Below are 16,409 nucleotides of genomic sequence, written 5' to 3' on the forward strand. Positions count from 1 at the left end.
AGAGATAAAAGAGGAGGTGAACAAAGAGGTGGGGAACAGAGAGGAGAGAACAGAGAGGAGAGAACAGAGTGGAGGGGAACAGAGAGGAGAGAACAGAGAGGAGGAGAGAGAGAACAGAGTGGAGGGGAACAGAGAGGAGAGAACAGAGAGGAGAGAACAGAGTGGAGGGGAACAGAGAGGAGAGAACAGAGTGGAGGGGAACAGAGAGGAGAGAACAGAGTGGAGGGGAACAGAGTGGAGGGGAACAGAGAGGAGAGAACAGAGGAGGGAACAGAGAGGAGGGGAACAGAGAGGAGAACAGAACAGAGTGGAGGGGAACAGAGAGGAGGGGAACAGAGAGGAGGGGAACAGAGTGGAGGGGAACAGAGTGGAGGGGAACAGAGTGGAGGGGAACAGAGTGGAGGGGAACAGAGAGGAGGGAACAGAGAGGAGAGAACATGGAGGAGGGAAACAGAGAGGAGGGAAACAAAGAGGTGAGAACAGAGAGGAGGGGAACAAAGAGGAGAGAACAGAGAGGAGAAAACGATTTTTCACCTCTATAGCTCCATTGTGTGTGCCTGTGTGTGTGTGTGTGTGTGTGTGTGTGTGTGTGTGTGTGTGTGTGTGTGTGTGTGTGTGTGTGTGTGTGTGTGTGTGTGTGTGTGTGTGTGTGTGTGTGTGTGTGTGCATGCACGTGTGGGCGTATATGTGTACGTAATGTTGGGGTAGATTTTATCCACCTTGCTTTGTCAGCAGCAGAAGGTAAGTGGGTCTCACAGGTTAGATAAGAACCAATCCAATATACAACCAGAGAGAATGTGAGGGGTGTGTTATCAGCTAAGATAATGACATTTCAAATCATTCCCGCTGACCGGTTCGACAGGCAAATGAGACAACTGCAGTGCACTGTGTGTGTCTGAGACTGAGGAGAGATACAGTAGGTTGTGTAAAACTTACATTGCTGGGGTCAAAGGTCAAGGGATGGGGACATCTCTTTGCTCCAGACCAGAAAGGCAGACCTGACCTCGTCAACTGAGAAAACACAAACAAAGAGTGAATATTAAATTAAATCAATCAATCAATAATTAACCAATACAATGACGGTATTCAAAGCAAAGGGAGTCTTGAGACTGTCCACACCAATCCATAGGAAATATACATCACTACCTAGATGATCATGGGATTATATGATATCTTCATAACCACAGAGTAAATATGGAAAGGGATGTGTCCTTGTGCTTGGTATATGAATGACAATCACATTCTAATATAATACTTTCCCTGGGTCATTATCTGACACATTCCCAGAGGCCATGCAGGCAGACAGAGAGACAGTTGTGTTGACCACACCATTTGTTGTCCTGATAAAAGAAGAACAGAGGAGCCTGAGAGCTTTGATCCCGAGTGGTGCAGCAGTCTAAGGCACTGCATGTCAGTGCTAGCGACGTCACTACAGACACCCTGGTTCGTATCCAGGCTGTATCACAACCGTCCGTGATTGGGAGTCAAATAGGGCGGCGCACAATTGGCCCAGCGTCGTCCTGGTTTGGCCGGTGTGGGCCGTCATTGTAAATAAGAATTTGTTCCCAACTGACTTGCCTAGTTAAATAAAGGTTACAAAAAAACAAACAAAAATAGCCAACAGTCCCAACAGTCCAAACAGTCTAAACAGTCCCAACAGTCTAAACAGTCCCAACAGTCTAAACAGTCCCAACAGTCCCAACAGTCCCAACAGTCTAAACAGTCCCACCAGTCTAAACAGTCTAAACAGTCCCAACAGTCTAAACAGTCCCAACAGTCTAAACAGTCTAAACAGTCCCAACAATCTAAACAGTCCCAATAGTCTAAACAGTCCCAACAGTCCCCCAACAGTCTAAACAGTCCCAACAGTCTCAAACAGTCTAAACAGTCCCAACAGTCTAAACAGTCCCAACAGTCTCAGTCTAAACAGTCCCAACAGTCTAAACAGTCCCAACAGTCTAAATAGTCTAAACAGTCCCAACAGTCTAAACAGTCCCAACAGTCTACCAACATTGCCAACAGTCTCAACAGTCCCAACAGTCTAAACAGTCCCAACAGTCTACCAACATTGCCAACAGTCTCAACAGTCCCAACAGTCTACCAACATTGCCAACAGTCTCAACAGTCCCAACAGTCTAAACAGTCCCAACAGTCTACCAACATTGCCAACAGTCTCAACAGTGCCAACAGTCTCAACAGTCCCAACAGTCTACCAACATTGCCAACAGTCTCAACAGTCCCAACAGTCTAAACAGTCCCAACAGTGTACCAACATTGCCAACAGTCTCAACAGTCCCAACAGTCTACCAACATTGCCAACAGTCTCGACAGTCTAAACGGTCCCAACAGTCTACCAACATTGCCAACAGTCTTGACAGTCTAAACAGTCCCAACAGTCCCAACATTGTCTTGACCAACAGTCCCAACATTGGCAACAGTCTAAACAGTCCCAACAATCTAAACAGTCCCAACAGTCTAAACAGTCCCAACAGTCCCAACAGTCTAAACAGTCCCAACAGTCTAAACAGTCCCAACAGTCTAAATAGTCTAAACAGTCCCAACAGTCTAAACAGTCCCAACAGTCTACCAACATTGCCAACAGTCTCAACAGTCCCAACAGTCTAAACAGTCCCAACAGTCTACCAACAGTCCCAACAGTCTAAACAGTCCCAACAGTCTACCAACATTGCCAACAGTCTCAACAGTCCCAACAGTCTACCAACATTGCCAACAGTCTCAACAGTGCCAACAGTCTCAACAGTCCCAACAGTCTACCAACATTGCCAACAGTCTCAACAGTCCCAACAGTCTAAACAGTCCCAACAGTGTACCAACATTGCCAACAGTCTCAACAGTCCCAACAGTCTACCAACATTGCCAACAGTCTCGACAGTCTAAACGGTCCCAACAGTCTACCAACATTGCCAACAGTCTTGACAGTCTAAACAGTCCCAACAGTCTACCAACATTGGCAACAGTCTAAACAGTCCCAACAATCTAAACAGTCCCAACAGTCTAAACAGTCCCAGTCCCAACAGTCCAGTCCCAACAGTCTAAACAGTCTAAACAGTCCCAACAGTCTAAACAGTCCCAACAGTCCCAACAGTCTAAACAGTCCCAACAGTCCCAACAGTCTCAACAGTCTAAACAGTCCCAACAGTCTAAACAGTCCCAACAGTCTAAACAGTCCCAACAGTCTAAACAGTCCCAACAGTCTAAACAGTCCCAACAGTCTAAACAGTCCCAAACAGTCTAAACAGTCTAAACAGTCCCAACAGTCTACCAACATTGCCAACAGTCTCAACAGTCCCAACAGTCTAAACAGTCCCAACAGTCTACCAACATTGCCAACAGTCTCAACAGTCCCAACAGTCTACCAACATTGCCAACAGTCTCAACAGTCTAAACAGTCCCAACAGTCTACCAACATTGCCAACAGTCTCAACAGTCCCAACAGTCTACCAACATTGCCAACAGTCTCAACAGTCCCAACAGTCTAAACAGTCCCAACAGTCTACCAACATTGCCAACAGTCTCAACAGTCCCAACAGTCTACCAACATTGCCAACAGTCTCGACAGTCTAAACGGTCCCAACAGTCTACCAACATTGCCAACAGTCTTGACAGTCTAAACAGTCCCAACAGTCTACCAACATTGGCAACAGTCTACCAACACTCTTCCAACAGTCCCAATAGTCCCAACTAGGGCTGTGGTGGTCACAACAATAATCAGCCGGTGATTGTCAAGCAAATAACTGCCGGTCTCACGGTAATAAACTGTTAATTAACATAAAAACATTTAGCATCTCCTGGCTTCCTACAAGCCACTGATGCAGACCTTTGGAACCTCTACATTTTAAATAAGTCTAACAAATCTATGTAATATAGCCTACACCTTCACAATAAAGTCATTATTATTTTAGACAGGTCTAAAGAAGTATGATAGGAAGAAAATGTAGTGTATTTCAGAAGAACAGAATAACATACTCTGAGTTGTCTTTATGTCAGGTCCTGATCTAGCTATGCCATATAGTTGTGGGATACACTAGTTCATTTAGCAGACAAAATTAGTTTAGAATTCCATGGCATTGTTTTTTTGCGCAGGCTGTACACACTTCATCAGTCTCATTCACAATTTGACAAGCACTTGATAATGCCTTGAATTCACAGCGGCATCCCCTTTGTGTGTCTCCGTAATGCCTCCTAACAAAATGTCTTTGGGCTAAATATATTAATTATAATTCCCTTCTCCCTGAGTCCTGTTTGCTCCGAAGCACCTCTCACTCACATGGCTCTTCATCAAATGATCTGGTCTTTTACAAGTGAAGACAGACACATCGGGGACGTGCATCCTTATCCAATTCCTAGTTGCACATTGAAGATATTGGAAGAACTGTCCACATTTACATTTCGTCAGCCAACAAGATGAGTAGGACTAACGAACAGCAAAAGCACTAGTCTATGTCAATCTACTATCCCCCATACAAAAGTTGACCTGTTCTATTCTGTTCGAGAAACACATATTCCAAACATAGTCTGGGACAGTCATGTGATGCGATAGATCCCAAATTAATACAACCACTAGCATCAAAAAAACTTTTTTACACAACGTTGATAAACTATTAGGCTATTTCTTCATATTATAAGCGCAGCAATGCGGACACTACAGTAGGCTATATGAGCGAATGTTCCATTATCAAAAGTGACCACAAATGCGATTATGCATGTGATTATCTTCCCCAAACTTGAAACTCCACACACTGCTTATGTATGCCAGTTAGGCTCTACACCCCTTGTAAAGCGGTTTCATGTGCTTCATTTAAAGTAGTTATTTGGCCACTTTAGTTGTGATACAAACCTTATCAAAACATACAGGCATGTGGGCCTGAGGTGAGGTGTGCGACTATGATTTGAAAAAGTAATCAAAAAAGGCATAACTTGTGATTGATACAAGTGACAGGCTAATATTGTCACCCATCAGACTATTCTTGATTTAATCTTGTCTTTACATATACAAAAAAATATATATGTGAAATTAGTTTTGACTTAGAATGGACCATTATCATGTACCTGTCTGGAAACAGGGGCAGGGGAAAATGGACAAGTCATCTACACACTTACAGTTGAAGTCGGAAGTTTACATACACCTTAGCCAAATTCATTTAAACTCAGTTTTTTCACAATTCCTGACATTTAATCCAAGTAAAACGTCCCTGTTTTAGGTCAGTTAGGATCAACACGTCATTTAAGTAATGTGAAATGTCAGAATAATAGTAGAGATGATGATTTATTTTAGGTTTTACTTCTTTCATCACATTCCTAGTGGGTCAGAAGTTTACATACACTCAATTAGTATTTGGAAGCATTGCCTTTAAATTGTTTAACTTGGGTCAAATGTTTCGGGTAGCCTTCCACAAGCTTCCCACAATAAGTTGGGTGAATTTTGGCTCATTCCTCCTGACAGAGTTGGAGTAACCGAGTCAGGTTTGTAGGCCTCCTTGCTCGCACACGCTTGCCAACCCATTTTCTATAGCATTGAGGTCAGGGCTTTGTGATGGCCACTCCAATACCTTGACTTTGTTGTCCTTAAGCCATTTTGCCACAACTTTGGAAGTATGCTTGGGGTCATTGTCCATTTGGAAGACCCATTTGTGACCAACCTTTAACTTCCTGACTGATGTCTTGAGATGTTGCTTCAATATATCCAATTTTCCTCCCTCGTGATGCCATCTATTTTGTGAAGTGCATCAGTCCCTCCTGCAGCAAAGCATCCCCACAACATGATGCTGCCACCCCCGTGCTTCATGGTTGGGATGATGTTCTTCGGCTTGCAAGCCTCCCCCTTCTTCCTCCAAACATAACGATGGTTATTGTGGCCAAACAGTTCTATTTTTATTTCATCAGACCAGAGGACATTTCTCCAAAAAGTACAATATTTGTCCCCATGTGCAGTTGCAAACCGTAGTCTGGCTTTTTTGTGGCGGTTCTGGAGCAGTGGCTTCTTCCTTGCTGAGCGGCCTTTCATGTTATGTCGATATAGGACTCGTTTTACTGTGGATATAGATACTTTTGTACCGGTTTCCTCCAGCATCTTCACAAGGCCCTTTGCTGTTGTTCTGGGATTGAATTGCACATTTCGCACCAAAGTACCTTCATCTCTAGGAGACAAAACACGTCTCCTTCCTGAGCGGTATGACGGCAGCGTGGTCCCATGGTGTTTATAGTTGCGTACTGTTGTTTGTACAGATGAACGTGGTTCCTTCAGGAATTTGGAAATTGCTCCCAATGATGAACCAGACTTGTTGAGGTCTCCCATTTTTTTCTGAGGTCTTGGCTGATTTCTTTTGATTTTCCCATGATGTCATGCAAAGAGGCACTGAGTTTGAAGGTAGGCCTTGAAATACATCCACAGGAACACCTCCAATTGACTCAAATTATGTCAATTAGTCTATCAGAAGCTTCTAAAACCATGACATCATTTTCTGGAATGTTCCAAGCTGTTTAAAGGCACAGTCAACTTAGTGTATGTAAACTTCTGACCCACTGGAATTGTGATACAGTGAATTATACGTGAAATAATCTGTCTGTAAACAATTGTTGGAAAAATTACTTGTGTCAGACACAAAGTTGATGTCCTAACCGACTTGCCAAAAGTATAGTTTGTTTTAACAAGAAATTTGTGGAGTGGTTGAAAAATGAGTTTTAATGACTCCAAACTAAGTGTATGTAAACATCCGACTTCAACTGTACATAGCGAATGGAGAACGCTTCTCCCGTGGTTCATTTTCATACCAGCCAGGTAGGCTGTACAGTTGTAAAGGGAAGCAATGTTCTTAATATTAGGAAAGTTGAGAAAAGTATATAGTAGGTGTAGCCTATAGAAAGCTGATGGGATCTTCCTCTTTTTCATTTAACTAGGCAAGTCAGTTAAGAACAAAGTCTTATTTACAATGACGGCCTACCCCGGCCGACGCTGGGCCAATTGTGCGCCGCCCTATGGGACTCCCAATCCCAGCCGGTTGTGATACAGCCTGGAATTGAAACAGGGTCTGTAGTGCCGCCTCTGGCACTGAGATGCAGTGCCTTAGACAGCTGCGCCACTCGAGAGCTCAATAGAGGCCATCACTCTGTTTTCTCAAACAATTGCATAGCCTACAGAATGCTCTCACGAAGTGTTTGATTAGATTTTAGGATACATTTGCATTGATGTCAGAGTGATTAGAGGGACAATAGAGTGCTGAGTACCAGGCAGTTAGAAGTTTGTTAGGCTACTAATGACCAGCAGCATCAGAATTTGGAGAAGCCTAATTACTGTGACTAAACGGTCACATGGAATTTGACTGTCTTCATGAATCCTGATCGCCGGTGTGGCGGTCTACCAAAAGTCCCAACAGTGTACCAACAGTCACAACAGTCTAAACAGCCTACCAATAGTCCCAACAGTCTACCAAAAGTCCCAACAGTCTACCAACAGTCACAACAGTCTACCACTAGTCCCAACAGTCACAATAGTCTACCAATAGTCACAACAGTCTACCAATAGTCACAACAGTCTACCAATAGTCTACCAATAGTCTACCAACAGTCACAACAGTCTAAACAGTCTACCAACAGCCACAACAGTCTAAACAGTCTACCAACAGTCACAACAGTCTAAACAGTCTACCAATAGTCTAAACAGTCCCAACAGTCTACCAACAGTCCCAACAGTCTACCAACAGTCACAACAGTCTAAACAGTCCCAAAAGTCACAACAGTCTACCAACAGTCCCAACAGTCTACCAACAGTCCCAAAAGTCTACCAAGTCACAACAGTCTACCAATAGTCCCAACAGTCTACCAATAGTCCCAAAAGGCTAAACAGTCTACCAACAGTCTAAACAGTCTACCAACAGTCCCAACAGTCTACCAACAGTCCCAATAGTCTACCAATAGTCCCAACAGTCTACCAACAGTCTCAACAGTCTACCAACAGTCCCAACAGCCTACCAACAATCACCCAACAGTCTACCAACAATCACCCAACAGTCTACCAAGTCCCAACAGTCTACCAAAAGTCTTCCAACAGTCCCAACACTCTACAAAAACGCCCAACACTCATAACAGTCTACCAACACTCCCAACAGTCTACCAACAATCTCCCAACAGTCTACCAACAGTCCCAACAGCCTACCAAAAGTCCCAACAGCCTACCAAAACTCCCAACACTCATAACAGTCTACCAACACTCATAACAGTCTACCAACACTCCCAACAGTCTACCAACCATCTACCAACAGTCCCAACAGCCTACCAACAATCACCCAACAGTCTACCAACAATCACCCAACAGTCTACCAATAGTCCCAACAGTCTACCAAGTCTTCCAACAGTCTACCAAAAGTCTACCAAAAGTCCCAACACTATACAAAAACTCCCAACACTCATAACAGTCTACCAACACTCCCAACAGTCTACCAACACTCCCAACAGTCTGCCAATAGTCTACCAATAGTCCCAACACTCTACCAAAAGGCCTACAACAAATGGGCTTTCCCCCTCCAGCTGGGAGAGAGGGACTTATCACTGAGTATGATCTCAAATCAGTCTACCTGCAGGGGGCACTTCTTATAGCAGCTCAGGGTAATCTGCCATCATTATACCCTACAGAGAGGGGTACCTACCATCATTATACCCTACAGAGAGGGGTACCTACCATCATTATACCCTACAGAGAGGGTTATCTACCATCATTATACCCTACAGAGAGGGGTATCTACTAGAGGTCGACCGATTGTGATTTTTGAACGCTGATACCAATACCGATTATTGGAAGACGGAAAAAAAGCTGATACTGATTAATCTGACGTTTTTTTAAATGTATTTGTAATAATGACAATTACAAAAATACTGAATGAACACTTATTTTAACTTAGCCTCAAATAAATAATGAAACATGTTCAATTTGATTTAAATAATGCAAAAACAAAGTGTTTGTTGGAGAAGAAAGTAAAAGTGCAATATGTGCCATGTAAGAAAGCTAACGTTTAAGTTCCTTGCTCAGAACATGAGAACATATGAAAGCTGGTGGTTCCTTTAACATGAGTCTTCAATATTCCCAGGTAAGAAGTTTTAGGTTTTAGTTATTATAGGAATTATAGGACTATTTCTCTCTATACAATTTGTATTTCATATACCATTGACTATTGGATGTTCTTATAGGCACTTTAGTATTGCCAGTGTAACAGTATAGCTTCCGTCCCTTACCTCGCTTCTACCTGGGCTCGAACCAGGAACACAAACACAACAGCCACCCTCGAAGCAGCATTACCCATGCAGAGCAAGGGGAACAACTACTCCAAGTCTCAGAGCGAGTGAAGTTTGAAACGCTATTAGCGCGCACCCCGCTAACTAGCTAGCCATTTCACATCGATAACACCAGAAGAATATCGGGAGTTGATAAGATTGAAGTCATAAACAGCACAATGCTTGAAACACAGCAAAGAGCTGCTGGCAAAACGCACGAAAGTGCCGTTTGAATGAATGCTTATGAGCCTGCTGGTGCCTACCATCGCTCAGTCAGACTGCTCTATCAAATCATAGACTTAATTATAACATAATAACACACAGAAATACGAGCCTTAGGTCATTAATATGGTCGAATCCGGAAACTATCATCTCGAAAACAAGATGTTTATGCTTTCAGTGAAATACGGAACCGTTCAGTATTTTATCTAACGGGTGGCATCCATAAGTCTAAATATTCCTGTTACATCGCACAACCGTCAATTTTATGTCATAATTATATACAATTCTGGAAAATTAGGCGGCCCAAACTGTTGCATATACCCTGACTCTGCGTGCAATGAACGCAAGAGAAGTGACACAATTTCACCTGGTTAATATTGCCTGCTAACCTGGATTTCTTTTAGCTAAATATTCAGGTTTAAAAATATATACTTCTGTGTATTGATTTTAAGAAAGGCATTGATGTTTATGGTTAGGTACACACTGGAGCAAGGACAGTCCTTTTTCACGAATACTCACCGCATCGATTATATGCAACGCAGGACACGCTAGAAAAACTAGTAATATCATCAACCATGTGTAGTTAACTAGTGATTATGATTGATTGATTGATTGATTGTTTTTTATAAGATAAGTTTAATGCTAGCTAGCAACTTACCTTGGCTTACTGCATTCGCATAACAGGCAGGCTCCTCGTGGAGTGCAATGAGAGAAAGGTGGTTAGAGCATTGGCCAAGTTAACTGTAAGGTTGCAAGATTGAATCCCCGAGCTGACAAGGTAAAAATCTCTCGTTCTGCCCCTGAATCAGGCAGTTAACCCACTGTTCCTAGGCTGTCATTGAAAATAAGAATGTGTTCTTAACTGACTTGCCTAGTTAAATAAAGATGAAATAAAAGTGTAAAAAAAATATAAATAAAAAAAATCGGCCAAATTGGTGTCCAAAAATACAGATTTACGATTATGAAAACTTGAAATCGGCCGTAATTAATCAGCCATTCCGATTAATCGGTTGACCTCTAGTATATACCATCATAATACCCTACAGAGAGGGGTACCTACCATCATTATACCCTACAGAGAGGGGTATCTGCCATCATTATACCCTACAGAGAGGGGTATCTGCCATCATTATACCCTACAGAGAGGGGTATCTGCCATCATTATACCCTACAGAGAGGGGTATCTGCATACCACCCTGCATACTACTGCTTGATTCTGAAGCTAAGCAGGGTTGGTCCTGGTCAGTCCCTGGATTGGAGAACAGATGCTGCTGGAAGTGGTGATGGATGGCCAGTAGGAGGCACTCTTTAAAAAATATCCCAATGCCCAAGGGCAATGATTGGGGACACTGCCCTGTGTAGGGTGCTGTCTTTCGGATGGGACGTTAAACGTTGACTCTCTGATGTCATTAAAGATCTCATGGCACTGATCGTAAGAGTAGGGGTGTTAACCACGGTGTCCTGGTTAAATTCCCAATCTGGCCATTGAACCATCACGGTTCTCAGTCAACTTACCTGGTAAAATAATGGATAAATAAAAAATAAATAAAAAATAGCCTACAGAGAGGGGTATCTACCATCATTATACCCTACAGAGAGGGGTATCTACCAGCATTATACCCTACAGAGAGGGGTATCTACCATCATTTTACCCTACAGAGAGGGGTATCTACCATCATTTTACCCTACAGAGAGGGGTATCTACCATCATTTTACCCTACAGAGAGGGGTATCTACCATCATTTTACCCTACAGAGAGGGGTATCTACCATCATTATACCCTACAGAGAGGGGTATCTACCATCATTATACCCTACAGAGAGGGGTATCTACCATCATTTTACCCTACAGAGAGGGGTATCTACCATCATTATACCCTACAGAGAGGGGTATCTACCATCATTATACCCTACAGAGAGGGGTATCTACCATCATTATACCCTACAGAGAGGGGTTTCTACCATCATTATACCCTACAGAGAGGGGTATCTACCATCATCATACCCTACAGAGAGGGGTATCTACCAGCATTATACCCTACAGAGAGGGTTATCTACCAGCATTTTACCCTACAGAGAGGGGTATCTACCATCATTATACCCTACAGAGAGGGGTATCTACCATCATTATACCCTACAGAGAAGGGTATCTACAACCATTTTACCCTACAGAGAGGGGTTTCTACCATCATTATACCCTACAGAGAGGGGTATCTACCATCATTTTACCCTACAGAGAGGGGTATCTACAACCATTTTACCCTACAGAGAGGGTTATCTACAACCATTTTACCCTACAGAGAGGGGTATCTACAACCATTATACCCTACAGAGAGGGGTATCTACCAGCATTATACCCTACAGAGAGGGGTATCTACCAGCATTTTACCCTACAGAGAGGGTTATCTACCATCAATATACCCTACAGAGAGGGGTATCTACCAGCATTTTACCCTACAGAGAGGGGTATCTACCAGCATTTTACCCTACAGAGAGGGTTATCTACCATCAATATACCCTACAGAGAGGGGTATCTACCACCATTTTTCCCTACAGAGAGGGTTATCTACAACCATTTTACCCTACAGAGAGGGGTATCTACCATCAATATACCCTAAAGAGAGGGGTATCTACCACCATTTTACCCTACAGAGAGGGGTATCTACCATCAATATACCCTAAAGAGAGGGTTATCTACCATCAATATACCCTACAGAGAGGGTATCTACCAGCATTTTACCCTACAGAGAGGGGTATCTACCAGCATTTTACCCTACAGAGAGGGTTATCTACCATCAATATACCCTACAGAGAGGGGTATCTACCACCATTTTTCCCTACAGAGAGGGTTATCTACAACCATTTTACCCTACAGAGAGGGTTATCTACCATCAATATACCCTACAGAGAGGGGTATCTACCACCATTTTTCCCTACAGAGAGGGTTATCTACAACCATTTTACCCTACAGAGAGGGGTATCTACCATCAATATACCCTAAAGAGAGGGGTATCTACCACCATTTTACCCTACAGAGAGGAGTATCTACCATCAATATACCCTAAAGAGAGGGGTATCTACAACCATTTTACCCTACAGAGAAGAGTATCTGGTTTCTTAGGGGCGTCTTCAAGATCCAGTAAGTAATGTCAGAAGGTAGCAGAATAATGTCTTACCAACAACAGCTGCCAATTCAAATGAAACTACATCACGTTTTGAAGTTCAATTTCTTTGCTTTGTTTAACAACACTATCATGTTTCTAGCAAATATGTTTTGTGGTCCAGAATGCAAACCGGACGCGCGTGTGAGTATAACCAATGAGGAGAAGGCACGTGGGTATACGCTTCTATAAACCAAGGAGGAGATGGGAGATGCAGGACTTGCACCGCGTTCAGCATCACAAATAGAACTGACTTAGTGTGGGTGCAATGATTGAATAACATGTATGTGTACATTTATTTTGCCATTTGTCTAAAGTAAATTTGACGACATGATAATGCAAGAAAAGCTGTTTTCTTACAAAATATTTGAATACTTTAACTATGTCATCATATTTCCAGGCATTATATTGTCATTTAGAATTAACAGTCGCTAGCCCCTGTCCAGAATGACTGGGCTTATCAAGACATTAGGGCTCCACTATAGCGCAGCCGTAAGAGGGGGGCTTGAGAACGTTCCTAACAATGGCATGACGCGACCGAGTGACGGAGGTGCAACCTATGACTAGGGGGAAGTATCGAACAAAACAACTACATTAAGTAATTCACTAATCATAAACTATTTACATACAGTATAATAGAAATGTTGGTACATTTGTGGACAACATTTGAACTTACTCAAACTTTAATACCATTCAATCTGCATAAGGGCAGTTTCTGTTGGTAAAGGGGTGGGGAACATAAAACGCATGCCTGTAAAATAGATTTGCATTTCTCTTCCCAAAAAGCATTTCAGCCTACTGGTAAGGCAGTTGGACATTGTATTTCACTCATTGACATTTTGTGGAAGTTAACCAACACTAGCCTTATCACACTTCCCCAGAAAGCAGCTATGGTTAGAATCGACTCTCTGGGAGGATACAGAAACCACAGCCAGCCTAACTGTACTAATGACCTTTTAAAACAGAGAGAAAACGGGGAAGAAAAACAGGAACCCAAACATTTTACTGAAACCAACAACAAATGTCTGTCCTTTTAATACATCTAAACCCAGCTTCCTACTCTCATACGGCTTGTGCCACTGCAGAATAACAAGTTACACTACATGACTTAATGCAAACACAAAGGGATCTTTTCTCTTTGTTTCGATACATTACAATATTTTGGGTGATGTAATGCAGCCACTCATCAGAACTGTAACCCAGAAATTTGAGTGCTTCAGAGCATGAGGCACGGCCTGGTCAATTGTTTAACAATGACTCATTTTCCTGCTAAATGAGTCCAATACCAAACGGGCTTATCTCAGGGGACTTGGAGCAAAAATGCTATGCATTTCTTCCAGACAAAAATAATAAGGCTTTAAACAGGATATGAGTGGAATGGAATCGGTTGTCTCGGTCAGAGGAATTTTTATTGACCCATATTATATGAAGCAAGAGAAGGGAGATAGTGTTTATCAGACCAGGCCAGACAGGTCCAGTTGTCAGTGTCCTGTAAAAAGGTTAATCCATATGATCCATGGGTCACAAGGGGAGTGTTTGGTTAGACACCCCCAGGTATAACAGCATGTAATGTGATGTCACTCTGTAATCTATATGCCTCAGAATATTATATGGATCCCAACAGACATTTTTGAGGATACCATATCAGTGGGTTGGTAAATACTAACTATCCCATGATATGTTCATGATGTGTTCAATATGCTTAAAAAACAGCTTAGGGTGATATATTCTTGGATTATGTCTTACAAGGTAAAAATGAGAATGGGTATCTGAAAATGTGGAACCATTTCTAATTATTGGACATTTTGCTGTATATAAACTTGCCACTACATATGGCATATGTCTTGAGCATGTATGAGCACACTGTCAAATGTAACAGAGATCAAAAGACAGGCTTAATACCAGTATCTGTCTATCATATGCAGATTCCTCAACAGGCAAGGTGTGTGAGCAATAGTGCCACCAAGTGTTCAAATTTATAAACAATGTTAAAGAAAACCCTTACGTTTGGGGATTTAGGAGCGATGCCCCTGGATGTCCAATGATTTTCCAGTGTGTGTTGTGTTACTCTTACCTGGTCAGAGGGGAAACAGTGCAGCAGCTGTGCGATGTCGTTGTTGTAGAGGGTCTCCCACTGGCGACGGGCCCACCCGACACAGTCCTCCCAGCCTTGGGGCCGCTGTCCCCCCACACCTCCCCACACACACTCCAGGACCTCCAGAGCCTCCGCCTCCCCCCGACTCAGGGTGCGCTCCAGGAAACCAGCAGCATCCCTGCAGGGAACAATAGCATAAGCATCATTAGACCTGGACCTCTCCCCTAATGGACCTTCTTGTAATCTCCTTCAAGACGATGTTTCTCCAGAAAGACTAAAAACATAAACGCAAAGGAAACCAATAGGGATGATGTAAGATGGGTGGGCAGGATGAGTTGGCCTTTAAAATGAATTTAAACCATCAAGGTCTCATAACATACTCCTCTCGCCCCCTCCCAGGGTTTATCATTGGAAGATCGAGAGAGAGAGTTCTGCCTCGGCTTTCAAATTCCAACAGTAATTGTGTAACACCTGAACAGTGGTGGAAGGAGCAGCCATGTCACATTCAACAACACTGGTTTCTGGATCCTATTTCGGTCAAACATGGACACATACTGTAACTATCCTCTTGTGCCCTTTACCTGCATTCGTCTAAGGTTATCACACCTACTCTGAGGGGATTCCTATGGGTGAGGCAGTGCATGGCAAACCCAAGATATACTCATTCACCCTTCCTAATGTCTGTTTAACAGGAAGATGAACAACACTGAACAGTCAGTCAGTCAGTCGGTAGTATTGTTACTGAGAAGTGAGAGGGGGTTAGGGGTGCTGCCTTTGAAACTGGCCCAAGGTCAGAGGTCACCCTGCATCTGAGGGGGAAGGAAGTGTTTGGAGTGATGGTGGTGTGTATTGTGTGTGGTGTGTGTGGTGTGTGGAGGGTGTGTGGAGTGTGTGCAGAGCTCCATGGGTAGTATCTACCAGCCTGAGTCACATGTATGCCTGGTTCCTGTTAACACAGCATATATCCTGCGTTACACAGTCTCACCATCCTCTCCTACACCTACTCTGTTAGTCTGAGATGCTGGAGTGATTTTCAGCTGAGTCTGTGGGGCCTGCTCTGTGAGGTCTGCGCTCGTCTCCAGAGGACACTACTCTCCACAGGAGACAGGGGGCTTTTCCATCACTAAAGGGGCCTATATTACATCTCAGTAAAATACACTGAGCCTGGGAAAGAAACACAGGCAGGCCATGAGTCTTAACTGAACTCTTACTGGGGCAGATTAACAGAGTTTTGGAGCAGCTGATGGACTCTTACTGGGGCAGATTAACAAGGCTCCGGAGCAGCTGATGGACTCTTACTGGGACAGATTAACAGGGCTCCGGAGCAGCTGATGGGCTCTTACTGGGGCAGATTAACAGGGCTCCGGAGCAGCTGATGGACTCTTACTCGGACAGATTAACAGGGCTCCGGAGCAGCTGATGGGCTCTTACTGGGGCAGATTAACAGGGCTCCAGAGCAGCTGATGGACTCTTACTAGGGCAGATTTAACAGGCCTCCCCTTGCAGTTGATGGACTCTTACAGATTAACAGGGCTCCGCAGATTAACAGGGCTCCGGAGCAGCTGATGGACTCTTACTAGGGCAGATTTAACAGGCCTCCCCTTGCAGTTGATGGACTCTTACTGGGGCAGATTAACAGGGCTCCGG

The 16,409-nt window shown here is 43.4% G+C and overlaps 1 protein-coding gene across 1 annotated transcript in view; it reads right to left on the reverse strand.

The window, feature by feature from the left end:
- Positions 1-16,409, reverse strand: part of uba7 (ubiquitin-like modifier activating enzyme 7) — an 83,619-nt gene that overhangs the window by 50,071 nt on the left and 17,139 nt on the right. The window contains exons 16-17 of the mRNA XM_024383013.2: positions 14,742-14,940; positions 937-1,011 (exon numbers count right to left, since the gene is read on the reverse strand). Of these exons, the coding sequence (XP_024238781.1) occupies positions 937-1,011; positions 14,742-14,940 (274 nt within the window). The remainder of the gene's footprint in view (positions 1-936; positions 1,012-14,741; positions 14,941-16,409) is intronic.

The sequence above is a fragment of the Oncorhynchus tshawytscha genome, linkage group LG02, assembly GCF_018296145.1.
Source record: "Oncorhynchus tshawytscha isolate Ot180627B linkage group LG02, Otsh_v2.0, whole genome shotgun sequence".
In the NCBI taxonomy this organism is placed as follows: Eukaryota; Metazoa; Chordata; class Actinopteri; order Salmoniformes; family Salmonidae; genus Oncorhynchus; species Oncorhynchus tshawytscha.